General features: G+C 59.2%; 1 protein-coding gene across 21 annotated transcripts in view; it reads right to left on the bottom strand.

The window, feature by feature from the left end:
- Positions 1-564: 564 nt before the first annotated feature.
- Positions 565-26,539, bottom strand: part of KIFC3 (kinesin family member C3) — a 65,331-nt gene continuing 39,356 nt past the window's right edge. For 4 of the 21 annotated variants that reach the window (XM_070261876.1, XM_070261882.1, XM_070261881.1 and 1 more), the window contains exons 4-22: positions 26,118-26,256; positions 22,949-23,151; positions 12,404-12,469; positions 11,660-11,803; positions 11,291-11,530; positions 10,614-10,787; positions 9,929-10,076; positions 9,716-9,846; positions 8,493-8,604; positions 7,081-7,262; positions 5,862-5,966; positions 4,359-4,489; positions 3,702-3,825; positions 3,353-3,482; positions 3,033-3,262; positions 2,517-2,651; positions 1,986-2,094; positions 1,416-1,442; positions 565-1,212 (exon numbers count right to left, since the gene is read on the bottom strand). In XM_070261876.1, the coding sequence (XP_070117977.1) occupies positions 1,438-1,442; positions 1,986-2,094; positions 2,517-2,651; positions 3,033-3,262; positions 3,353-3,482; positions 3,702-3,825; positions 4,359-4,489; positions 5,862-5,966; positions 7,081-7,262; positions 8,493-8,604; positions 9,716-9,846; positions 9,929-10,076; positions 10,614-10,787; positions 11,291-11,530; positions 11,660-11,803; positions 12,404-12,469; positions 22,949-23,151; positions 26,118-26,256 (2,508 nt within the window). In that variant the 3' untranslated portion in view covers positions 565-1,212; positions 1,416-1,437. Of the gene's footprint in view, positions 1,213-1,415; positions 1,443-1,985; positions 2,095-2,516; positions 2,652-3,032; positions 3,263-3,352; positions 3,483-3,701; positions 3,826-4,358; positions 4,490-5,861; positions 5,967-7,080; positions 7,263-8,492; positions 8,605-9,715; positions 9,847-9,928; positions 10,077-10,613; positions 10,788-11,290; positions 11,531-11,659; positions 11,804-12,403; positions 12,470-14,324; positions 14,533-22,948; positions 23,152-26,117; positions 26,257-26,539 lie in introns of those variants that run through there. The other 17 variants (XM_070261879.1, XM_070261880.1, XM_070261888.1 and 14 more) reach the window with 7 other exon arrangements.

Consider the following 26,539-nt stretch of genomic DNA (forward strand, 5'->3'; position numbering starts at 1 on the left):
TGACGAGGGCTCTGCGTAGCTTTCACTCCCCGCAGGAGCCCCCAGTGCTGGCTGCCCAGAACAGGTTCCCCTGACCCAGTGGTCAGCCCTGAGAGGAGGGCCCCTGCTCCTTCCCGAGGCAGCAGCTGTCGGTTCAGTCCCGCTTGGTTGGAGGGAGGGCCCCACTGGGGCTGGGAGCAGTGCAGGCCAACACAACCCCCGACGGGTGGGAGTCCTGTAGGCACTGGGGGCAGGGGGCGCTCAGCCGTGGCCATTCACTCGAGGGGACGCGGCCAGGGCAGAAGGCGCCCCGTGGCCACCGTCTTGTGTGCCTCTAGGAGCCTCAGGTTCCCGTCTGTGAGACAAGGTGATGGCACCGTTGTTCAGGTATCAGTCACAGGCTGACCAGGTGGGGTGAGGGCACAGCCCCTCCCAGTCACGGACATCAGGACATGTGATCCTGATGGGGACGTTGGGTGGGGAGGGCCGTGGGTGACCAGCCAGCAGTGGGGGGCCAGCAGCACACGCCGACACCATGCTTCCAGCCATCCCCCAGGGGCCATGAGACCAACTCTCAGACCACGCTTGTGTAAAAAGGCTTTTATTTTAACAAGTAAAAATGGCTACGCTTCCAAAAGTTCTTAAATAGGATTTCAGAGAGAGGAAACTATCAAGAGGCCAGTGAGCAAGGAGAGAGCCTGGTGCCAGGCAGGTGGGGGTAGCAGAATCCTGCCCACTGGCCTCCTGCCGGCCATAAATACGGCCCGGCCCGCAGGAGGGCCGAGCTCCTATGTACACCGAGGACACTATATACACACCAGTGCAGGCCCCTGGAGGAGGGGAGGCCGCCCACCAGCCCCAGTTCCACGGCTCCTGTGCCTTCTGGGGGTTCCTCTGCCCGCCCACTACGGAGGGGGCCCTGCAAGCTGGGAAGAGCTGGGCTGGCACCCCCCCACACGCTCCTGCCCTCCCCACGTGGGCCGGCTCGGATGGCCAGGCCCCCCAGGCGGAGCGGCCCTCCCTGCCCGTACAGCCCACGCCACGTGCACCCAGAGCCACAGCCGAGAGCCACCATCTCTTTCGGAACGTGTTTCTCATCTCCGAGGGGGCGGAAGAGAAGAGGAGCCTCGCCTCCCACCCCCAGCGCTGCGGCAGGCGGCAGTGGGGCTCAGGTCCAGCCACGGGGCCAGCAGGGTGGACACATCCATCACACAGGCACCGGCCTTGACTTCCCTGCAGGACGAGAAGGGGGTTCGTTAGTCTGTCGAGGAGAACAGGAGGGAGACGAGGGAGCCAGGCAGAAGCACACAGACAGCAGGCAGCGAAGGACAGCCCCAGCCCTGAGCAGCCGAGCTCCCGGCACAGCCCTGCATCCCAAGGTGGCCGGCGCAGCAGGCGGGCAACAAGAAGCCCTGGGCCGCGGGCCCCACACTCACCTGGAGACTGTAGCCCCAGCCGTCAGGCTGAAATCAAAGCGACAGGCATCTCACTGGTGGGCTTGCCTCGGGCCAGGGCCCCCCAGACCCTGCTGCCCCTACCCGCTCCCCCTCCTCAAGCACTCATCAGGCCTTTCCATGAGTGGGGCCGAGGGGGCCGGAGCCCTGGCTGCCAGTCCTAGGACACAGGTGAGCCCTGCCTTCTTCCCCCACCCTAGCCCCCGGGTGCGCCAGGCTGCTCTGACGGGCAGGTACTGCACGAGCCCGGCCAGCCGGCCTGGGAGAATCGTGTCCTGGGCCTCAGGTGAGCAGCCCAGCTAGGAGCTGGAGGGTGCACTCCTGCTTACGCTACCCCTTCCTCCAAGGGGGCCTTCGATTTCCCCTCTGTAAAACGGGCCCAGGGCTGTCCGCCCTTACTACTTCCTAGGGCCAGGGCAAGTTGCGACACAAGTTTTGGTCAAGTTCTATAAAGTTTAAAAAAACAAAAAGCGCCCCCAGGGAAGGGCAGCCCAGCGGCTGTGATGGACCTGTGGGGAGGCACACCCACCCACCCACCCCCTACAGGCTCACCTGAGGGCTGCAGCTTCCTCCGGATGGAGCCTGGGCGGCTAGTGGACCCAGAGCCGGGGGCCGAATGGGCTCGTGCTGCTGGCTGTGGCGTCTGGCAAGCTGGCTCCCACTGTGAGGGGAGGGGGAGGACAGGTGGTCGGTGCCACGCTGCCCTGGCTCCCCACCCGCACCGCACCTCCCCCTCCTCCCCTTCCCAGCCTCCTGAAACCGTTTTCTCATCTGCCAAATGGGCACGATGATGATACCCTCGCTTCAGGTAGTGCCAGAGTTAAATGAGATAATCCACGTAAAGAAATAAACTAGTTACTACCGAGTGCCTGTGTGCCGGCCTGCACACCCAACCAGAAGACGACCCCACAGGGACCTCAGAGACCAAGAAGAAATACTTGAACTAAAGAGGCTGCTAGGTTTGGGTTCAAGTTCGGGCTCCGCCCCCTCTGGCATCTTCCTCTTCCCACCGCTCCAGGCCGTCCCGCTCCCAGATCTCCCCTCCTGCCCACGACCCAGACAGGCCCGTGGTGGTCCCCGTACCTCCAGATGCTCCTGGCTGGACCAGGACCCGAGCTCTGCCCTGCGGGACCCGGGGCCCAGCTCCACAGAGCGGACCCTCTCAGCAAACTTGAGGGAGTAGAGCGTCTCGCTGGTGTTCTTCTCCACGGGCGACACCTGGGAGAGACCAGGGCTCACTCCCCACCCCGACCAGCCACCCCCCAACAACTGGAGGGGGCAGCATGCTGAGCAGAGGGAGCTCACAGCCAGGGGACTCTAGAAGGCTTGCTGGAGAAGATGGGGGGAGCTGGAGGGGAACTGAGGGAGCAGCGACGGCACGTCAGAGGCAGGAGAGGAGCAACGTGCGAGGTACACAGGGTGCATGTCACCAGCTCGGTTGGGGAGGCTGGGGGGTGCACGGTTTGGAGCTCAGCATGCTTTGGAGCTGCTCAGGACAAGTGGCCCTTCCGTGCACAGCCTGGGTACCTGGGAGGGGCCCCTGGTCCTGGTGCTGGCCGAGCCCCTGTGCTGCTGGCTGCCCCAACCTGCGCTCCTCACCTGCACCACCATGAGGGTCTTGCTGTCCCCACTGAGCGAGTCCTGCAGCAGGTAGGTGAGCTTGGAGTTGCGGAAGGGCACGTGGCCCTGGCGGGAGCGCAGGGCAGCAATGACGTCCCCCAGGGCCGACAGCGACTTGTTGATGTGCTGTGCCTCCCGCAGGCGGCTGCCCTCGGCCCCCGACTTGCCCACGCGCTCCGAGCCGGCCAGGTCCACCAGGTTCAGCTTGCCTGCAGGGAGGGCACAGGGCAGGTCAAGGCCGCCCCAGGGGTGGGTCCGTGGGCGGGGCTCGGGCCGGGCTGCCCCTCGCCCTCACTCACCCGTGGTGCGGAGGCCCGTGCTGCAGTCCACACCGCGCACCGTCACGATAAGCAGCGCGTGTGAGCGGGAGCTGTGCTCGTTAAGGTTGGTGAACTCCGTCGTGCGGTTGGTGTGGCCAAACTCAAACACCTGGCGGTGGGGCGGGGGGGCAGGGAGGGCAGATGCACAGGGTTGGGAGTGGGGTCTTTGGAATCACCCTGTCCCCGAGTACCCCTGTGAGGGGCGTCACCCGCTACACCATACAGAGGAAACTGAGGCTCAGAGAGGGTGGGGACGTGTCCTACCCTAGGGCAGCTCTGCCTGTGGGCAGGGTCTCCCAGCACTGCCCTGCCCCGCCCGGCCCCACACCTTGTTGATGTCGTCCACACTCTGCACCTGGAACTCCGTCAGCCCCGGCACGTACAGCTGCCCGCTGCCGTCTGGGCACAGCCGGATCTCCAGCTTCTCCTGGGGCTCCTGTCCCAGCAGGTCCCTGGAGGGGCAGGCGGATGGCGGTCACTCCCTCCTCCCAGTCTGCCTCTGTTTGCACCGCACCTGCCCCCAGCCTGGAATGTTCCCCTAACACACTGCACCTTCAGGAAGCCTTCCTCGCCCCTCCTCCTCCTCCTCCAGCTCCTCCCAGCACTCAGGCCCTTGAAGGGCAGAGACCAATGTTCCCCAAAAGTCCTGTGGTGGCGCCACTCCTGCCCTGTGATGCACTGAGCCCCTGAGGGCACAGCCCCCAGCCTCCCCACTCTCACTTACTACCACCTGGTGCAGCTGCGGGGAGGGTGAGGACACTTCCACGGGAAAAGGAACGCCTGGGTCTGGGGTCCCAGGTGGGCTCAGAAAGCCTTTCTCTCCTCTGCCCACTGGCATGGGGGAGGGGCCTAGGACCAGCAGACCGCTGGGCCGGGTCAGGACATACAGCCTCCAACTCCCTGCTTCAGGGAGACCCCACTTCCCATCCCACATGGCTCCACATGGCCCTGAGGACCCCGAGCTGCCCGGGAGGCCTGTGCCCACCTGAGGGCCTCGTTGTAGATCTCGGCCGCGCTGACGGTGATGGTGTACGCCCAGTCGGACGCCTTCTCCTGCACCTCGGAGAAGAGCAGCTGCAGGGCCCGCTGGTTGATGCCCGGGTTCTCAGGGGTCCCCTGGGGGCAGAAGCAAGGCCCCAGTGAGTGGGCCTCTCCCCACCATGAGGGGTGTACCGTGCAGATGCTCACATGGTGTCTGTGGCCCCCATCTCCCTCCAGCTGGCCTCCCCTCACAGGCCACCCTCCCTGACCGAAGCTCCCACCTGCCTGCCGGTCTGCCCCCAAACGCCCTCCACCAGCTGCAAGCAACTTCACCTCCTTGGGCCTCAGTTTCCCACATTTAAAGAGACACCACCGTGCCAGGACTGCCCTGAGACAGCAGAGCCCCTGGGTGAAATGCCTGGCAGGAGCCCACACACAGGGACTGCTGGGTGCCAGACGCATACCCAGCCCTGGTGGGCCACGTGGGAGGGGGCATGGGGAATGGATGATGTCCCTGCCACTGCCCACAATGGTGCTCGATGTCAGGGAGGCCATGGACCGGGCTCTGTGGGTGCTGGAGAGGAGGTGCAGGCAGAGCCAGCAAGTGCCCCAGGCCTGATGGGCTGGCTGGCCTTTCTGAAAGGAAACCTGGGGTCCTCACTGGGGCCCTTGCCTCCCCCTTGATGGCACCTCCCGCTCTCCTTCCACTTCTGCTGCTTGGCTCCCTTGCCAGGCTTGAGTACTGCCAGCCTGGTAGCCTCGCCAAAGGGTGCCTGATGGCCTGGGCCAGCAGGGCCTGTCCAACCCTCTCAACACCTGCCCTCTTCCCCGATTGGGGAACCCACAGCACCCCTCAAGAGCCAAGGAAATGCCGACAAACCAAAGACACCCCCAGGGGCCAGTTTTCTGTTTTGTCTACAGTCGAGATTCTTCCTCCTCTCAGCGCCCTGTTCCTGGCCACACCCCATGGAGAGGGGGCGGCGACAAGCCCAGAGACGAAGCCCTGCCCTGACTGTGGGGGCAGCAGGTAAGAGCTGGGCGCCCCATGACAGCCTCCACTGGCCAGCCTCTCCCACTGCCCAGGGCTCCCCTCAATGGCAGAGACCCGCCCTCATTGCCCTGATGCCCCCAGGCCCAGCATGGGAAGCCACACAGCAGGGGCCCAAAAAACATGTGTGGTGCAGTGAAATCCTGTCCTGAGAGAGCTGAAGTGCTGCCCCGGACTCCAGCCCCAGGCCGAGTGAGACCCCGCTGATGCCAGAGTGTGTTGTGGGTCTGCCCCTGCCCCACACCCAGGGGACTATCGCAGGTGCACTGAGCCAGGTGGCCCCTCTGCTGGTGCCTTGAGGCTAACACAGCTACGGGCTCTGCTCCCAGAGTGGTTGTGAAAACCAAGTGAGGCAAAACACACACCACACAAACCCCAAGATCAGTGAGGGAGCCCCCTCTACAGCGGCAGGGCAGTGGTCTTCACTCTGAACCCCTGCCCCATCCAGCGAGCACCCACCTCCATCGTGTACGTCTTGCCGGCACCCGTCTGGCCGTAGGCGAAGATGCAGACATTGAAGCCGTCAATGCAGGAGGTGATCAGGGCCTGCACCTCCTGGAACACCTAGGGGGGATGCAGATGGGGGGTGAGGGGCTGCCAGGGCTGCTGAGACCAGGGCCCCACACCAGCTACAGGTCCAGCCCCCTCCCCCTGAGCGCTCTCTCCTTCAGCAATAATGCAGCACATGCTATTGTAAGCAACCAGCTCACTGTGCAGAATTCACAACTAATAACCCACTTACACTGGACATGAACGGCAACCTGGTTGCCAAGAGGCTGAAGGGGAGACAGAACAGGGCTTACTGCAGGCAAACACCTGAAGGGGCCCCCCCCGCCCCTGCCCTGGAGCTCACAAACCCCCAACCCCATTCTCCAGCTCTCAAGGAGGGCGCAGCAAAATGAAGGCAGAGGCCAGCACGTGCCTGCACCTCCTCTGGCCTGCCTGCCTGCCAGCAGACAGAGGATGGGGGCAAAGGTGAAGCCAAGTATGGCAACAAGAAGGCAGAGGCAAGACAGGCCTGGCAGGTTGGACCCGGCAGATATGAGAGAAGAGCGATGCTGAGACCACATGGCTCTCACAGGCTGAGGGCTCTGCACTGGGGACCGGGGAGTTGCTAGAAACAACCCTGAACAGAGCGCTCACAGCTGGAGGGCCCTGCTTCAATGGAGCCAGGGTCATCTGGTTGGGAGTGGCCACGTGGATGGGTGGGGCTGTGAGTGGGCGGTGCCACATGTGTGGGTGGGGCTGAGGGGTGGGCGGGCCACCTGTGAGTGGCGCTGTGAGGGTAGGCAGGACCACATGTGTGGGTGGGGCTGTGAGACTGGGCAGGGCCACATGTGTGGGTGGGGCTGTGAGAGTGGGCGGGGCCACATGTGTGGGTGGGGCTGTGAGAGTGGGCAGGGCCACATGTGTGGGCGGGGCTGAGGGTGGGAGGGCTGCACATGGAGCTCTCCTTCTGGCAGAGGCTCCTAAGGCCCTCGGTCTTAGCTTCTCACCCTCTTCTCTCCTCCAGAGGGGAAGGAAAGAGGGATCGTGGTGCCCCAGGCTTCTCCATCCTGTCTTCCCCACTCTTAACACGTCTTTCCGTCCATCCTCCCACCATCTCTCCCTCTCCCTGTGAGTCTCTGTGTCCCCTCTCCACTGATCTCTGTCCCTTCCTCCGAAGGGCCACACTCACGTCCTGCTGTGAGGCCCTCGGGGAGAAGACCTTGTCCAGCTCGAAGGATACAGGCTTTCCTTTGTGCAGCAGGTGGATGATGGAGTCATCGTCGGGATCGAAGGTCACCGCATTGGTCGCCTCAGGGCCTTCCCCGTCCTCTTTGGTGACTGGCCGGACACGAGCAATCACCCGGATGTTCCCTGCATTGGGTAGGGGAGGAGAGAAGGGTTAAACCAGACCGCCTCCACACTGGTCTCCACTGGCATCCTAAGCAGCCTAGTGGTTCAGAGCCCCCTGCCTTCAAAGCAAGGCCCCCAGGGCAAGGTGGCCCACAAAGCTGTTATCAGTCACTCACACTACAGGATGAGTTCACTTATTGGTACATTTCCTTCCTGAGCAAACCAGTTGAGGGTGGGACGGGGAGGAAAGGCCAACTGTGGGGCTCAAACACTGCACGCAGTCTGGGTGGAGTACCAAAATAGACACTCTCTTTACATCTCTGGACTTCAGTTTCCTCATCTGCACAGTGAGGGGCTCGGGTCCCAGTAAGCCGAGGGGCTTGTTCTGTCGTTTTGAAAGGACGCAGTGAATGCCAGGACAGGGGTTGGGGATGAGACGGGCAAACAGCACTGGACAGCAGGTGGACGCCTGGCAGTGCAGAGTGGGCACAGGCAACAGGGCAGCCCCAGGGGCGTGTGGAGGCCAGAGCTGAGCACAACGCCCCCTTGCCTCCAGCCCTTCAGGGGCATCCCAGTGCTCCTGGGAGGAGGAGAAAACTCCCACCACAGCCAGCATGGCCAACTTCCCCTTCACCCGTCCACCTCCTCCGGGAAGCCCCCTGACACCCCCTGTGTCAGACACCCAGGGGCTCTCAGAGCTTCTCCCCAGTCTGGTATCAGGGGCAGTGTTGGGTTCTCTGGGTGACTAATGATGACTCTCTGCTCCCCCCGCTGAAGTGAGCACCATGAGGGCAGGGATGGCATCTGTGGGGCCCATATCATATCTCAGTGTCTCCAACAGCAACTGGCACAGAACAGGCGCTCCCTAACCTTGGTGCAGTGGATGGGTGAAGTCTCAAGCTTGACCAGGCCCTAAGCCAGAACGAGTGGCATCCCAGCCACCCGCCACCCGGTGCTTCAATACCCAACCCCGTGGCCACCTGGGGCCTGAGGGTAGCCTGCCATGGGCACTGGGACAAGGACTTCAGCACTGGGACAGATCCAAGGTGGACACTAACAAGCCTGCAGTTTTGAGCAGGTCCCCTGCCTCCTCTGTGCCTCGGTTCCTCATCTACAAGGAAGGAATCACACCCCTCAATGACAGCACAGCTCCGAGGCGTGGTGCTGGGGCCGTGGGGAAGGACGGGACCACCTACGAGCCAGGTCGGGGACTCCATGCTGGGCGCTCCCCAGCCCCTAATGGTGGGTCACCTTTCAGCCGCACGAGCTCGTTGTGACACTTCTTGCGCAGCTGCAGCTCCCGCCGGTACTTGCGCAGCAGCTCCTGGTTGTTGCTGCTGACCTCCTCGATGGCCTGGCCGATCTGATGGGGGACGAGCAGTGCCATCAGGGGCCGGCTCCACGGGCCCATCTGCCCGACTGCCTGTGCCCCCCACAGGCTGCTCACTGCCTCCCGCCCGGGACTGAGTACTTGACGTGCGCTGGCACACATCACCTGTTCCCAGCAACCCCTCTACGTAGGCGCTGCTACCAGGCCCACTGACCATGGAAGAAACTGAGCCCAGAGAGGCTAAGCCTGTAGCCCAGGGTTGCCCTGCACAGAGCCAGGACTCAGTCCTCACCCCACAGCACTAGCACTCGCCTACAACATGAGGCGGCTGGACTCCAATTCCAGCTCACCCCCTGAGCAGCTGGAGGACCTGAGCCTCCATTTTCTCATCTGCAAGATGGGGATAACACCATCTATCTCATGGATCTGTAGGAGCTGGTAGGTAAGATCTCCAAAGCACATTGCATTGGGGAAAGCAGCAAGATGCAGACCACACATACACATGTTCCCCTTTGCTGGGCCGGAGGGAACTACAAATCCACGTACATACACATCGACAGGCTACAGCACACTCCGAAAGCCCTGCGGGGAATGCTGGGACACAGGCCACCTTCGGGGATGGGGCTGGGGTGGCAGAGAGGCCTTCCCTTCCCACCTGACGCCCTTCTGCAGGGGTGGAACTGTCCACTACATCCAGGTATTACTGACGTAAGTTTTTAAAGGAGAGCTATTTTCTATTCCCCAAATGCGTCAGTCCCTCCACCCTGCAGGAGCCGACGTCCAGATTTGAGGGGCCAACGGCATAAGAGGCTCGGCCCGGAGGCTGATCAGCCGCTGCTCTTCTCGTCTTGCACAAGGGCGGCTTGAAAGAGTTCAATTAAGCTGAACAGCTGTGGGTAGCATTTTCAAGATATGAGGATATAAGTTTGGGACGTAAAGATATACATAATGTGTTTGGTTTAGAGTCATAGGAAGACCTGCCCTGACCAGGCTGTTTTTCGAACAGGGTCTGAGGGTGGCAGGGGGTGTGGGGGGAGATGTTGTCCGGGGGCGTTCTCTGCCCTTTGGAGGGGAGCCTGGGTGGCTGCCTCGCTGCCCCAGGGCCCCGAGCCCCCCCAGCCCTACCCCCAGGGCGTGCGCTCACCTCGGCCTTGACGCTCTTGAGGGCCTCCTGCAGCAGCAGCGGGAAGCCGCGCACCTGCCGCTTGAGCCCGTTGTAGTCGTTGGTGAGGGTCCGTAGCGCCGGCTGCAGCGTCAGCAGGTTGGTCCGGACGCCTGTGGGGACACGAGGGGCGTGAGGCGGACGGGGTGAGGGGCTGCAGCCTGGGGCAGGCTGGGGCGCAGCCAGCCGGCTCACCTGCCAGGTTCTCGTGCACGGCCTTCATCTCCACCTGGGCTCTGGCAAAGGCCTCCTCGATGGCCCGGTTCTTGTCCTCCTCCAGGGACTGCATCTCCTCCAGCATCTGCCCGTGGGCCCGCTCCAGCTCCGCCTCGTACATGGCGATCTGGTGGCCAGGGCCGGGGGTTCAGTGCGGGGGGGCGAGGGAGGGAAGAAGCCCGGCCCCTCACCCCTGTGCACACCAGTGAACACACATGCACACCCAGGAGAGGCAGAAGATGGCCAGCTCTCTCCTGGGAAGGCCTGTGAGCTCCGTGCAACTCCTACTCCCTGCATCAGCCCAGCATCAGCCTGGGGCCCAGCACATGACATGTACGAGCCACAGGCCCCAGGAGAGCAGAGAGGGCGTTTGTTACGACCCTGACTACAACCCCTTCCCAAGAGCACGTGTGCCGGGTCCCGTGCAGGGCCTCTCGTGATTATGTCCCTGAGCCCCGCTGTCAGGTGGGTTCTATGGTCAGATCATTGTACAGAGGAGGACACAGCGACTCAGACAAAACCTGCCCTTAGTCACACCGCCAGCAGGGGGAGGAGAGGCTGGAACCCAGGTCTGTCGGACCCCCAAGTGCTCAACCCCTGCCCTGGACCTCAGGCCCGCCTCTAGCTTTCCAGCCCAGCGTGCACCCTCACACGGCCTGCGCACCTGCGCCCGGAGCTGTGCGGTCAGCTGGTGCGAGCTCTGCAGCTGCTGCTCCATCTCCTTCAGCACCTGCCGCTGCATGGCCACCTGCTCCTGCAGGTGCTGGTTCCGGGCCTGGGACTCGCTGAGGGCCTGCTTGGTCTTGGACGACTCCACCTCCACCGTCTTGATGACATACTGCATGGCGAGGGGGGGACGGTGCATGGAGGTGCGTGAGTGCCTGGACATCACCCCGGGGCCCAGAGGGGACCGTCAGGAACATCCCACTAAGAGTCCCCGGAAAAAGCCAGAGGAGCCTCAAGGTCCCACATGAATGCTGCAAGAGCCCCCTGGAATCTTCTCATCTTCATGAGCCCACTCCGAGCCCGGCTGCGGCCCAGAACAGGGCGCAGAACAGATAAGAAGGGCAGAATCTAGCAAGGCACAGCGTCCATGCCAGGTACACGGCGGGCACCTCGAGTGCCGATTGCTGGATGCCCACTACATGCCTGGTGCTGGATGGCCAGAAGGGGAAGGGGCAGGACTGAGTGCAGACCTGGAATGGTTCCTTCAACCGTGCACACTGACTGTTCACCAGGACAAGCCCCTCTGACGTCCTGCCCTGGGCGCCAGGGGCCAAGAACAAAGGCACAGTCCAGGCACACGCAGGGCACTGCCCGCGCTCCAGGCCTGTGGCTCACCTTGATGGGCGGCGACTGGGCCCGCAGGCTGGCGATGGTCTCATGGCTGTCGCGCAGGCGCCGGCTCAGCCGCTCCTCCTCCTGCGCCTTCTCGGCCAGGCAGTCCTTGAGCCGCAGCTCCACCTCGGCCAGCCGGTCGGTCTTCTGCTGCACCTCCAGGTTCAGCTCCGACAGCATGCCTTTGTTCTCCGCCACCTCCAGCTGGAGCTGGGACAGCTTGTCTCGGAGCTGGGCGCTCTCCTGCAGACCGGGGGTTGGAGGCACAGGGACAGGTGTGAGGCAGACAGACAGACAGACAGGCAGGCAGGCAGGCGGGCAGGGTCACTGTTAGGAACTGAGCCCTCCAGGCCCACCTGGTCCGGCGCTCACCTGGCTGTGCTCGCAGCCTGTGCAGGCGGCCCCCGGCTTCCCCCGCAGCTCCTGCAGCTCGGCCTCGCAGCGCCGCATCTCCTGCCTCAGTCGCTCATTCTCCACCATCAGCAGGTCCCGGTGCTTCTCCAAGTCGGTGCCTCCCTGCAGAGAGCCAGGGCCGAGGGGGGGCATGGGGGAGGGCAGGTCAGGGGCAAGAAAGGAGCAAGGAGGCAGAGAGAGGGCGAGGGCAGGGGAGTGGGCAGGGGAGAAGGGAGGAGAGCGGGGAGAAAGACGGCAAGAGGGAGAAAAGAGAAAGAGAGGTGAGTGAGGGAAAGAAGAGAGAAGGTGCTCAAGAGAAAAACAAAGATGAAGATGGCAGAGAGAAAGGGCGAGCCTGGCAGGGAAGCAGGAAGTGCTCCCCCTGCACCCCACCCCTTCCATTCTATTTTCCGGAGTGTGAAAGTAACAAGAAAAGTCATATTTATACACAGAGTTCACACTCCCATTTTATGTCAGCAAATGAGAATTAGCCCCCCTCCCCTGGGGGGTCACACGACCTCGGAGGGCCCAGTGAGTGATGGCAAGTATTCTCTGGGAGTGTTTCCAAGTAGGACGGGGGTCTGCGTGGCCAGGATACAGCCCAGCTTGGATGGACGTGGGGTTCGGGAGAGACAGGGTCGAACCCCTCATCTGGGGGGCCAGTCTGTGCAGGGTCTGCCCAGCCCCGACCCCCCTCCATAGGACGCTGTGGTCGAGCCTCACCAGCTCTGATCGGAGGCGGCTCACTTCCTGGGCCTGGCTGATGAGCTTCTCCTTCAGGTTTTCCACCTGCCGACACAAAGCCAGGGTCACAGTGAGCCGTGTTCCTCACCTCCAGCCCACACCCAGCCTCTTGCCCAACCCGCCCTGTGTGCAAGCTTCAGGCCACACCTGGGGCTCCAGGTGAGGCACCTGGCCTGGTCCTGACAGCCTTCAGTGCCCTGTCCCACCGCAGGACCCAGTGAGCCTGGGCTCTTGGGAAAGCCTGGGAACACGTGCACAGAGGTGACTCCTGTGTCACCCTCGGCCCATGCCAGTGGCAGCTCACTGGGAGATTCGGGAGCCTGGCCCTTGGGACACCTGCCTTTCACAGGCCCCTGCCAAGGCCTGTACCTACTTTTGTATTTGTAACTTTATATTCTTTTTTCTTAAAAGGGCTCCCAAGTTGTAAAAACCTCCAACTCTACAAAACCTGGGTCTGTCCTTGCCCAGCCCCCGGAATTCTCCACTTTGAGTGGTTCCTGGTAAGTCTGTCTGTGGATCAGGTCTGCCAGAGACCAGGGCACCTCTGGGGCCTACGTCCACCCCAGCTCCCAGTCGGTTCCGCAGGAGAAGTGTGGCCGGCAGAGGCTGGGAGAAAGAGAAGGGTGTGCGCACCCCATCAGGAGGCCCGGGACCCGGCTCCAAGGGAACCTGGGGCAGGGAAACCAGCCCCGAGAGAGATCCCAGGGTGGCGGCCTTTACCTGGAGCTATCCCCTAGCTGGCCACCCTCCCCACAGGACCCAGACCCTGGTTCCGTGTCAGCCCACCTCCAGGAGCCTCTCATCGGGAAAGAACCCAGAATGCGGACACAGACTTTGGCACCAGCGTTCATCAGACCATGTTTGGGGTTTTCTTGCAGAAGATTCCGTGATGACCACAGTGCCCTTGGAAAAGGCGCAGTGAGAGTCAGACCCTCACTGGAGGGTTAGGGGGCGTGGTTTACACAGACGGGCCACGAAGCACTGGCTTCTTATCACTAAACAACAGGTGACAAAGGCCACTGCCCACACAGGCCAGCCAGGTCAGCTGGGCGAGGGGCAGTGCAGGACCGGCACCCAAGATCCACCTGGAGGAGGCAGCCGCCATGCACCACCTGCGGACTGCAGCCAGGGGACTCAGGCCCAGTGTCGCCAAACTTCTGACCTTTCAAGAGAGGCCAGACGTTGGGATTTTTGGGGTGTGTGTGCCAAATCTCCCTACTTTACTTGGCTGAGATGTCATCACCAGCCTGTGGGCAGCAGGGCTGGGAGCTCCCTGCCTCCTGGGGCTGGAGAAGGTGGCCGAACCACAACAGTCCGGCCTCTGCTTCTCTGAGTAGGCCGGGGGAGGAGGCGGGCCATGGGCCATGGGCCATGAGGGGCGAGGCAAAGCTGGTGCCACTTGTCTGCCCACACCACCACCCCCTTCTGTTCAGAGTCTGGTACCAGGAGTGCCCAGTTCCCCGGCCCTAGCGGGAGTGAGGGATGGTATGCATGAGGCGGCCTGTCATCCCTTAGTCACGAAGTTGGAAAGAGCTGACAGCCCAGCATGAGGAGAGTGGTTAAGTAAATTATGGTCTGTGCACACACAGACTGCTGTGTCAGCCTTGCAGTTGTGTTTATCAGAGTTTTAAGTGAGATGGGGAAAGGTGCCTCAACATATTAAGCCCAAGAAAAATCTGAAAACAAAATTGTGAATACGATACAAAAAACTAGAGGTCTCTGGACTGTGGGATTATACTTGACAAGTTCTTGATGCTCTTCAGTAATTTTCAAGTCTTGAAGACGATGTATTCCTCTCACACTCCCCCCACCCTGAAACAGATGGGTCTACCTCCTTTTGAACAGCTGGGGTCCCCCCACCCGCCTTCCCTCCCTCAGAAATCACCCCAGGAAGACCCACTTGCACTGAGCCGGTGCCCCCAGACAGGCTGCTTCCTCGGCACCAGGCTGGGTGTGCTCTGACTTCGCTTGTCCCCACGCCACAGCCACTCAGACCCTCATGCGGTGAAAGACGGGTTTTCCAGTGCTGACCTGGGGGCCAGGATGCCTGCCTGCCACCCGCCTGCGGCCCAGGCTCCTGTTCTCTCTTGCATCACAATCGGAACTCTGGGTGCCCCCGGGCTCTGCCTGGAATCTCTGGGGGTGCCCCCAAAAGAGGGGGCTGCAAAGTGGGCAGGGTGCAGAGTGGAGAAAGAGGCTGCACAAGACCCCCTTCCATCAGAGACGTGAGGCACTCAGCTGTCTCCTGGCTTGTGTCGGGCAGCGCGGGGACAGCCCACCAACACTGCAGGGCAGTCAGTCAGGCACAGCCACTCCACGGTGCGCCGTGAGTGCGCCCGGCAGGCCAGCTCCACCGGGGGCTGGGAAATAAGAATGCACGCTGACCGGGGTGGGGGGAACACTGACCTCCACCAGGGGGTCTGCTCCAGCAGGGCCCGGGGGAAGGTGCCACTTTTCTCCCGGCCTCGAAGGGAGAGCAGGCGAGTCCCTCAGAGTCAGGGAAAACAATGGGCAAGAAGACAGAGACATATGGAGGCACCCAGAGAAGCATGGAGGGAGACGAGCAGGCCCCCCCACCACAGCTCTGCACCAGCAACGCCTGCGTCTGTACGCAGAGGGGAGGGGCTGTCTCCATCGCTCATCAGGAGCCGTGACCAGTACACAGGAGATGCTCAATAAACACTCGAAGTAACAGCAAAGGGTCAGCAGAGGCTCCTGCCAGGCTGCTGTGATGGTCCCCAAGAAGCATGATGCTGGCCCCAGGGCTGAGGAAGGGACCAGGCTGGGTTTGGGCAGCATCTGTCCCCCGGCCCACGCTCCTCATCTGCCAGAGAAACTGAGTCACGGGCCTGGTGCAGAGGGCCCTCAGGGGAGCAAAGAGCTGGGGCCTGTCTGCCAACCTGACACAAACCCACATTTACATCTGGGCAGAAGCGGGCTCAGCAGAGGGTGGGGCTGCCCTGCGGCCACAGGTCTGTGCTTTCTCAGCTGTCTGCTCCTGTCAATGCAGACAGCCGCCAATTACCTCCCGACCTCCCGCCAAGCCTGGCCCACCATCACTGCTGTCTCCTCAGGAACACGGGCTCTCCTGGCAGCCAGGCGCTGCTGAGCTGGGGTAGCGAGAGGGTCTGGGATCCACAAGGCATCGAGGAAGCACCGCCTAGAGGCCAGAGGGGCGGCCCCGGGGAGCACCCCACTCTGTCCCCAACACACTGCCCATCCGCCAGACCTGACTCCTGGTTACGTGACCTCCGGCCAGGCCTGTCTGGCCCCGTCCACGCCCACCCTGCCTCCACTGCCGAGTTTTCACATTCGGGTCCTTCTGGCACTGAGGGGCAGTTAGAACATGGATTCTCAGGCCGGATGGCGTAGGTTTCTGGTACAGACATTGGATAACCCTGGACAGGTCTCAACTTCGCCATGCCTCTCGGTTACTTCGTGTGTATCATGAGGCTACCGCATATTGAGGATGTCTTGAGGATTAAGTGAGATTAAGGGAGTAATATATGTGAAGCACTGAGGACAGTGCCCAGCACATAATAACTTCTACTGTTAGGACGCTAGTCCGTGAAGACAGGGACGTCTGTCTGTTGTGTAGGCGCTGTGCTCCCAGTGCCCGGTGCGTAGAAGGTGCTCAGTAAATACACGTAGGAAGAAAGCTGAATGCACGCGGGCCAGCTGAAGCAGGGCCTGTGAGTGAGGCTGTCTGGCAAGGCGTGGGGCAGGAGGGAGGAGGAGGCGGGGGCACACTGAAGGATGCTCACTTCCGCCAAAGGTGGGAGCTGCTGCTAGGCTCCAGGCAGTGGGTGCCACACAGGAATGTCAGCCCAGAAGTACCACATCTGCCAATCTTTTATGACAAAAAGGAAGTCCAGATTTTTATGTGAACTTAACTACAATTTAAACGTTGGCAACTAACTCAGTCATTAAAAAATCAGGCCAATTAGAACTAATAAACCAATTCAACTGAGTTGCAGGATACAAAATCAACACATAAAAATCAGTTGCATTTCTATACACTAACAAAGAACGATCCAAAAAGGAAATTAAGGAAATAATTCCATTTACAATAGCCTCAGAAAGAATAAAATACTTAGGAATAAACTTAACCTAGGAGGCAAAAGACTTGTACACTGAAAACTACAAAACGTTGCTGGAAGAAATCAAAGACACCGATAAACGGAAAGACATCCTATGTTCATGGACGGGAGACTTAATCATCTTAAGACATCAATACTACACAGAGCATCTGCAGATTCACTGCGACCTCTATCAAAATCCCAGCAACGTTTTTTTTGCAGAAATAGAAAAAACATCCTAAAATTCATACGAAATCTCAAAGGACCCCAAATAGCCAAAACAATCTTGAAAAAGAACAAAGTTGGAGGTCTCACGCTTCCTGATTTCAAAACTTACTACAAAGCTACAGTAATGAAAACAGTGTGGTACCGGCATAATGAGAGACATATAGACCAACGGAACAGAATAGAGAGCCCAGAAATAAACCCTCATATACAGTCAAATGACTTTCGACAAGAGTGCCAAGACCATTCAATGGGGAAAAGACAGTCTTTTCAACAAACGTGCTGGGAAAACTGGATATCCACATGCAAAAGAATGAAGTTAGACCCATTTGTTACCTTACACCGCTTATAAAAATTAACTCAAAGTGGATCAAAGACCTAAAGGTAACAGCTAAAACGATAACATTCTGGAAGAAAACATAGGGGAAAAGCTTCATGACACTGGATTTGGCAATGATTTCTTCGACATGACACCAAAAGCAAAAGCAACAAAAGTAAAAATAGATAAACTGCACTTAATCAAAATAAAAACTTTTGTAGGGGCTGGCCCAGTGGCGCAGTGGTTAAGTTCGCACGTTCAGCTTCTCAGTGGCCCAGGGTTCACTGGTTCAGATCCCAGGTGTGGACATGGCACCACTTGGCAAAATAGGTGTCCCACATATAAAGTGGAGGAAGATGGGCACGGAAGTTCGCTCAGGGCCAGTCTTCCTCAGCAAAAAGAGGAGGATTGGCAGTAGTTAGCTCAAGGCTAATCTTCCTCCAAGAAAAAAAATAAAAAAAAGAAAAACTTTTGTGCATCAAAAGACACTATCAACAGAATGAAAAGGCAACCCACAGAATGAGAGACTACCTGCAAATCATCTACGTGATAAGGGGCTAATATCCAGCAGATATAAAGAACTCCTACAACACAACAACAAAAACCCGATTCAAATTGGCAGAGGACTTGAATAGAAATATTTCTCCAAAGAAGACATACAAGTGGCCAATAAGCACATGAAAAGATGCTCAATGTTACCAATCATTAGGGAAATGCAAATCAAAACCACAATGAAATATCACTTCATACCCATTAAGATGGCTATTGTTAAAAAAAATAAAAAGCTCAGAAAATAATAAATATTGGTGAGGATGTGGAGAAATTGGAAGATTTGGGCACTGCTAGTGGGAATGCAAAATGGTGCAGCCGCTGTGGAAAACAGTATGGTAGATTCCTCAAAAAATTTTAAATAGGGGCCGGCCCCATGGCCAAGTGGTTAAGTTTGTGCGCTCCACTTCAGTGGCCCAGGGTTCGCCAGTTCAGATCCTGGGTGCGGACCTACATACCGCTCATCAAGCCGTGCTGTGGCAGCATCCCACATAGAAGAACTAGAATGACCTACAATTAGGATATACAACTGTGTACTGGGGCCTTGGGGAGAGAAAAAAAAAAGAAAACTGGAGGAAGATTGGCAACAGATGTTAGCTAAGGGCCAATCTTCCTCACCAAAAAGCATACCTTTAAAAAAAAAATTTTAAATAGAGTTACCATATGATCCAGCAATTCCACTTCTGGGTATACACCCAAAGGAATTGAAAGCAGGGTCTCAAAGAGTACTTGCACACTCATGTTCACGGCAGCATTATTCACAATAGCGAAAACATGAAGCAACCCAAGTGTTCACTGATGGATGAATGGATAAGCAAAATGTGGTATATCCATACAATGGAATATTATTTGGCCTTAAAAAAGAAGAAAATTCTGCCATTTGCAACTACATGGATGAACCTGGAGGGCGTTATGCTAAGTGAAATAAGCCAGTCGCAGAAAGACAAGTACTGTGATTCCACTGATACAAGCACCCAGAATACTAAATCTATCGAGACAGAGTAGAATGGCGGTTGCCAGGGCCTGAGGAGAGGGGACCGGGGAGCTAGTGTTTAATGGGGACGGAGCTCTGCGAGATGAAAAGACTTCCGCAGACAGATGCTGGTGAAGGCTGCACAACAACGCGAATGTACTTACATCACTGACCCGTACACTTAAAGATGGTCAAGATGGTCAATTTTAGGTTATGTGGACCCTACCACAGTTTTTTTAAATGGTTAAAAAAAAAAGGAAGCAGAGAAAACAAGCAAGACACATTTGAGGGCCAGACCTGGTCTGTGTCTGTGGCGTCCGACAGTCTCTCACGTCCTATCTGGAGGTGCAGGGGCACTAAGGGGTGGGGTGCAGGCGGGGCGCGTCACATGGAAGGGGTCTTGGGAACACAGAGGCCACCACTCCAGGGACATCCTCAAGAGGAGAGGGGGGCTCAAGGCCACCAGGACATGGCCTGGGGCTGTGGTTGTCAAGGTTGGGGAGGGTCATCGGACCAGCCACAGCCTCCCTCAGTCGCCAGCCTGAGCCCAGTGGCCTCTGCGGCCTGTTCAGCCAGACACCCAAGGACTGAGGACCTTTGGCCTGAGTGCTCCCCACAAGGAGCACAGCGGGCTCGCCGTGAAGACACACATCTCCCCCGACACTTACCCGCGGGGAGGCCTGGAGAGACTCCCGCAGCCCTCACAAGCCAGCTTCCAACACTGTCGTCGGCAGCCCCACTTGATACTAGTCAACACAAGCTTGATATAAGAGAAGCCATATTGTAGAAAGGAAACTATACTGTAACTTTGAATGACCCCTGACTGACTAGCCCAGACGTGCTCTGTAGATTTTACGGCCCCTCCCAGCTGCTCTAAGATGATAACTTTGTTCTTTTGAGTTTCTTAGGAATGTGATGACCCCTGGGCAGAAAGCCCATGCTGATACCGTCATCAATGACAACTGAAAGATCAGGGTGTAGGGAGTTGCTCCATTCTCTGAGGCACATCCAGTGAAACAAAGGACTCTCAGGAACTGGGACCAGATGTCTGCCCCACCCAGAGACCACCCACCTCCCCCACCTGGAGGCTGGCCCCCGTTATATATGTATATAACTGGCCTGTAGTCTTTGCTTTGGGAGAAGGTCCTTTCGGACATGAGTGGGCCATCTTCCTTCTTGCTGGCAAGCTGTAATAAAGTCCTTTCTCTCCCACCACCTTCCCTCCTGACCATTGGCATGTCTTGCAGCGAGCAGACGAGCCCCCTTGGGTGGTAACATACAGACTGAATCAGCTTTGCCAGCAGGGGGGCCTCCTAAGATCATCACTTTGAACTCCCAACCCTGTGAGGTAGGTACCACTATTATCCCCATTTTACAGGAAGAAAAATTGAGGTTCTGAGAGATTAAGCCTCAGTTAAGCAACTTGTTCAAGGTCACCTGACCACCAAGTGGAACTCGGGTCTCAGTGACCCCCACAGAGCCCTCGCTCTTAACCACTAGGCCACACTGCCTTTCAGGAAGAGCACCGTGGGAAAGCAGCCACGTTCAGGAGGCGAGTCTGGGCAAAGCTGAGAACGAGGCAGAGCTTTTCTTAGGAACCACAGCGAGGCTGCCAGGAGGCCGCAGCACATGGGAGGGACACTTCACAAGGCATGGTACTTTACGGTTTACCATCCATTTTCCTAGTCTCACAATTGATCCGCCCAAAAACCACAAAGCAACATCTATTAGCCCCAGTTCAGAGACTGGGAAGTGGAGGCTCAGAGAGGACAGGACCTGCTGCAGCTGCACAGCTGGCGAGTGGCACAGCCGGGGCCAGAATCCAGCTCACGTGAGTCCAAATTCAAAACCCTTCACAGGGACGACGACGCTGGTGGCGGCGACGCCAATAACACCAGATCATCTCGTCGGGTTGCTACTGAGTCCAGTTTACAGAAGAGGAAATGGAGGCGCAGAGCGGTGATTAACTAGGCCAGGGTCACACAGCTAACGAGCAGTGCCAAAGTCAGGATCTAGGCTCCAGGCCCACGCAGTTGGCCCAGCTCCACAGGGTCGGACCCTCCAGAGAGCGGCTCAGAGACCTGGAGCTTCAGGAGCATCCCCTGAGAAATTTCCAGAAAAGAGCTGGCAGTCAGCAAGCTCAAGGCTAAGATGTGATCAAAGACCAGGAAGCATCTGGAACCCTCCAGACCATCCAGGGGAGGGAGGGGCTGGAGGAGGGGGCTGGGAGGGGGAGGGGAGGGGAGGGGAGGGCTGCGGCTCCAAGACCCCAGAAAGGCTGGGATGCTTCACCGTCAACTTTCCCTCTAAAAAGTAATAGATTTTGCTAATAAAAGGGAAAAGATATTTTTTTAAAAACTTGTTTAAAGTCACAAAAGTCCACATATTATTATGACTTCATTTATATGAAATGTTCAGAAAAGGCAAATCCAGACAAACAGAAGGCAGATTAGCGGTTGCCAGCGCTGGGGGAGGGGGATGGGGAGCAACAGACTAGGTCTTTTTAGGGAATTTCGGAAAATGCTCTGAAACTAGATAGCGGTGATGGCTGCATCACCATCTCAATACACTTTTAAGACCATCAAATTGTATACCTTAAAGGGATGAATTTTATGTTATGTGAATTATATCTCAATAAAGCTCTTTAAAAAAAAAAAAAACTCTTCTGAAAAGTGGACAGCCTTAACTGGGGAAGGTCAGGGAAGGAAGAGCTGCTGATGAGCTGTCACTGCGGGCCAGACGTGTGTCCCCTGCAAGGTGGGTCTCAGACCAGCCCCATGGCCCCACAGGGCAACTCCCGGCACCACGTTCCAGCTACACAAGCCTTGGTTCCACACTTACACTCATCTTGCTCCTCCTGCCACAGTCCCTTTGCACAACTGTTCCCTCAGCTCAGAACGCACTTCCCCTGCTCCGTGCCAGACCTCAGCTCCAGAGCTACTTTCTCAGGGAGGCTGTCCTTGACCTCCCCAACAGGTCTTACCTCCCTGACAAAGCCCCCTGGTCCAAGCCCTCATGCCCTGTGTGTTTGCCCACCTGCTGAGCCCTTGTTCCTCTCCCAGCCTTACGTGGGTGCACGTGACAAACATCCGGCCTCCCCCCAAGCCTGCGGCCTCCACGGGCCATGGCGCGCCTGTCCACCTGGGCATCTCCAGGGCTGAGCTCAGGGCCTAGTATAGACAGGCCCCCAGCAAAGGTCTGACAGAGGGAGGCGGGCGGGCACCGCAGGAGGCAACAGGGATGCAAGGCTGGTGTGTCGCACCCCATGTGGAGGAGCCCCCGTCAGCAGGCAGACGGGCACAGAGGTGGCAAATAATGGGGTCACAGGGCACTAGGGACACCCCGAGGAGATCCACCCAACTCAGCAAGGGGTGGTCAGAACAGACGGTTCTTGAGAAGAGGACACACCCGGAAGCTGGAAAAAATGTTGCATTTAAAAAGTGCATGAAAACATCTGCTCCCCCTGGAACTGAGAAGATGGCTTGGTATTCAGTGATGTTCCCTGGAGCAGAAGGTCCACGTGGCTGGGTCACCTCTTTGGAGGAGAGAGCACCTAGCTCTTGGGACAGAGAAGGAACTGGGCCCCGCCTGAAGCAGGGCTTCCCGCAGAGAGCCCCGGCCCAGACCTCAGGGCACGGGACCCAGCGTGGGCATGATATGCAGACAAGGTGGGGACCTTGGGGGAGAGGGAGGGTCAGACACAGGTACGAGAGACAGACACCAACCATGGGCATGGGGAGCTGAGCCCCAGGAAAGGAGGAGGTGGGGAAGGGAAAAGGGTAAAGGAGGCAGGCATGCAGAGGAGGGCCAGCGGCCAGCCCCAAGGGCGTGCGGCTCACGGCCGAGGGTCCCCAGATGTCCTTCGGGACAGCCATCGAAGGAGACGATGCTCGCCAGCAAAAACCTTCGGCTCTCCCAGCTTCCAGGGGTCTGGAGCTCCCTTCTCCCTGGGCACTCACACTAGCCCCTCCATCCCGCCAGTTTTCCCTGGGTGTCCTCTGCAGTGAGTTCTGTTCCCTCGGGCTGCCCCATCCAGGGCACTGAGGAAGATGGGAGGGACAAAGCAGCACGGGCCTCGGGGCAGGAAGCATCCCAGCGCCTTCCTGCTCCGCTCACATCTACACCGCAGCCCGTCACTTCTGAAGAGGTAGGTCCTGAACCCTGGTCACCATGAGGAGTGGAGCACAGGATGACCAGGAAGGGAGGCCCAAGCCTCTGATGCTTGCCATCTCATGCTCTTGTGCACTCCCGAACAAGGAGAGGAGGCCGCATGTGTCTAGTATGCAGTGGCCTGGTGGGTTCCAGGTGCCCCGGGCAATGTCCTCTGACCTACTCCACGGTGGGCAGTGGCCTCTGCCCGTCCCAGCCTCCCCAGGTACCTGGTTCTGCAGCTGGGTGGATGCAGCTTGCTGGTCACTGTCGTGGAGGGCCAGCCTTTCCCGCAGGGCCGCCAGCTCCTCCTGTAGCTGGACTTTCTCCTCCCGCAGCTGGGACATGGCCTCCACCATCCTGTGCACCACGGGGGCTGCACCTGGCGGCCCCGACAGGCTGGTGCAGCTCCCGCTGCCAAAGAGCCGCCCACCTATGAGCAAAGTGCGGCCGATCAGCCGGGTGGCAGAGGTGCGGTCCTGGTGGAGGAGAGGGGGCCCGGCAGGAGGGCGGGCCATCGGGGATGGGGAGGGGACACAGGCTGAGAGGAGGCGGCAGCTGGGTGGGGCAGCAGGGATTACAGCCAGGGGCCTCGGGGGGCCTGCCAGGAAAGGGAAGCCACTTCAGCGGGCAGTTTCTGGGATCGGGACTAAGGAAAGCAACTGTCAGGGACTACACCCCACAGAGCACGTGTTCTAGGTCTGAGGGGCCACACCCTCTCCAGGGCCAGCCTGCAAGGACTCAGCTGAGAGAGACATGCCTTCTGGCAACAGCAGAGACAGGCCGGGGCTGTCTCCCTGGAAAAGACTACTTTTGTGGGAACACGATTTCTCTTAAACCCAAAACCCTCTCCAGAGTTCAGAAGAGACGCAGGGGCTCCCCAGCCTGCCCCCTGCCCTCTGCAGAGGGTGGTCACCTGCACACAGAGAGGGAGCCCGGGGAGGGTGTGCGTGTGCAAGGGACAGACAGACCAGGACACAGAGGCAGACGCAGCATGTGGGCAGGAACACAAACAGGCCCGCTCTGGGACAGACACCTGCACTCGGCAGGACCGAGCACAGGGGCCGCACAGGCACAAGGAAGTGATAAATACCGGGGTGAGAGGGGCCTCAGCCTGAGTCCTCCTCCGCCCGTGGCTTTCCACTGTCCTGTCACCAGGAGCAGGAGAGAGACAGACAGACAAATGGAAGGACAGAGACACAGAATCAAGGCCTGGGACCTGCTGATGGGGCCAGGGATGCTTGTCTTGGCTTGCTTCCAGGGCAACAAGGATGGCCGCGGTCCCTGAAGCGGGAGCTGGTGAGGAGCTCAGGAGGAAGGAGAGCGGGGCAGGGGGGAGGGTGGAAGGGCGGCCAGCCCAAATGGGGTCCTGGCCTGACCGCTCAGAGGCTGAATACAGTGTCCCAGAGCAAAGCACAGAGAGCAGCATCTGTTGGCGGTGAGCCTCCCGTCTCCCTTGGAACACCAGAGCTTCCGGGCTCCCCCACACTAGGTCCCCATGCGGCCAGGACTAGGGGGTTCCCAGATTCTGTGAAGGAAGCCACCTGCGCCTGAAGTCACACAGCCGCTGGCAGCTTTGACCACAGGGAGGCAGCAGTGAGCTCCCGAGACTGCAGAGAGGCCAAGAGGCGCCTGGCTTTGGGACTGGCTGGAGCCGGGCATGCGGGGGAGCAGGTTCCCGGCTGGCGGCCGTTTCAGCACGGTGCCCGGGACAGGTGGCCGGTGAGAAGGCCCTGCTCCCACTCTAAAGACAGCAGGCAGAGCACCCACAGGCTGGCTTCTCCCTCCTTCCAACCCTGCGGGACGGCTCCCACTCACGTCCCTCTAGAGAGCTGGACCGCAGCACTCACTGGTTGGCTAGTGGCCCTGGCCGCAGGGCCCGCGCGTGACACAGAGTGCATGTCACACACAGCTGGGTAAGCTTCTGCTCTCTTCTAGAGAGTGAGGTCAGACGGATGATTCCAGACCTGCACACGGGGCTGCCACGAGCAGCATGTGACCAGCACGGCCCTCAGCCCTCTGCGGACTGCTGTGGGGCGGCAGGGAGCACCCTGGACTCCAGGTCCAAGAGCTGGTTCTCCACGCGAGAGACGTGTGGGAGGGGCCTCAGGGTCTTCCTTTGTGAAATGGGGACAACAGTCCCTGCCCCAAGAAGCAGTCTTGGGAAAGGAGCCTGGAACCCGTGAGGGATGCACAGGTGTGCACGAGTTACCCACAGGATGCAGACGAGCCCTTCTTGTCTAGGACCCTGCTCAGATCACAGAAGTTTCTGAGGCACCACAGAGCCCAGGCTCAGTGGGTTCACCCTGGTGTCAGCACAGTGTCCACATGCCAGGGCCGCTGACAGGGGGCTGGAGAGAGCTTGCTGGGGGAGAAAGGGCCTTGAAAACACTAAGGGAGGGCAGAGGAGGAGGGAGGGGTGGGAGGGGAGGTCAAAGAGGCAGCTGGGGGCCAGGGACTCAAGGGGCCTTGCACCAAGGAGGCTGCACCCTCTCGGGAGGTCAGTTTTCAGGGCAAGTTTTCAAGAGAGAGTGCCCCGGAGACCCTGCCGGGGCCGCCCCTCGCAAGCTCTCAGCTCAGGGAGACGGAGGCCCGGCTCAGGGACAAGGGCCAGTCCTCACTCCTGACTGGAGCTGGCCTTTCTCCTCTGGCAAATCAGGAGAGCCTGACTGGCTGGCTGGACGATGCCCCGTTCCCAAGGCCCATCCACCCACACGTGGGCCAGACCCCCACGTGGCTCTGGCCCTACCTCAGGGGAGGAGCAGCTCCTCCTGCCGCACAGCAAGCTCTGGTGACAGGAGGAGGAAAACGAGAAGGACCGACTCCTTCTTCTCCACACATTCTTGCCCTTCCCTTGAGGATGTCCTTTCCCAATGACCACGGGGCTCAGGACTCCTACTGGGAAACCCCACAAAAAGGACCCGGAGAATCTTCTAGAATCAGTCAGCCTTGTCAGAAAAGAGTGGAGCCACCAGCTCCCCTTTCCCGGCCTTGAGTCAGCAGAGTGAGCCCAGTCCTAGGGCCTCTGGGTCCCCAGTGGACCCAGGGATGCAAGGGGCCAGGCCTCTATCTGCAGGCGCTGGCGTCTTTGAGGCTGCCACCTAGCCCTGCTTTTGACAGGCATTGGGGAAAAGACAAAAAGCAGGGAAATCCAACGCCAGCCCATGCTGGCCAAAGCCTCTTATCACCAGTAGGGCCTCTGGTGGCATCGGGAGGAGGGTGTCCCTGGAGCAGGGAAAGGCAGGCTGGGGTCCCTGAGTTCCGTGTCGACCAGCCAGGGTTTGGCAGGACCATCTCCAGATGAGGAGGACAGTGTGTGGGGACAGCTCAGATGCCACAAGAGCCTCCCCTCCGGCTTCAGCCAGGGCTGATCCAGGTCGGTGGGCGGACCTCCTTTACCTGTTTTCTCTACATTCATGGTGCCGCCAGCTTCCGGGGCCTCGCGGTCCCGCCTGGGGCCCGGCGCCTGCCTCTTCAGGAACGTCTCTTCTTTCGTCCCCTGACTCTTGCTCTTGCACCCCTTGTCCTGCAGGGCCTGCTGCCAAGACACAACCAGAATCCTCACATGAAGGGGGCTGCAGTGGGGAGGGGAACCCCCTCGAGCCTGAGGATGGTGCACTCCTGGAGCTGGCGAGGACCCCAGGCCCCGCGGGTCCATCCCTCACTGTGTGGGTGGGTGGGGACAAGGAGGCCTGAAGTCTGGAAGAAAATGTGCCCACATCCCATGGCAAGACCGCACATTCTCCTGGACCCGTTGGCAGCCAGCTCTCTGCACCAGCGAAGAAGGTTCTTAGGCACTTAGAAATCCCAGGTGATGCTCA

The sequence above is a fragment of the Equus caballus genome, chromosome 3 (genome assembly GCF_041296265.1).
Source record: "Equus caballus isolate H_3958 breed thoroughbred chromosome 3, TB-T2T, whole genome shotgun sequence".
NCBI lineage: Eukaryota > Metazoa > Chordata > Mammalia > Perissodactyla > Equidae > Equus > Equus caballus.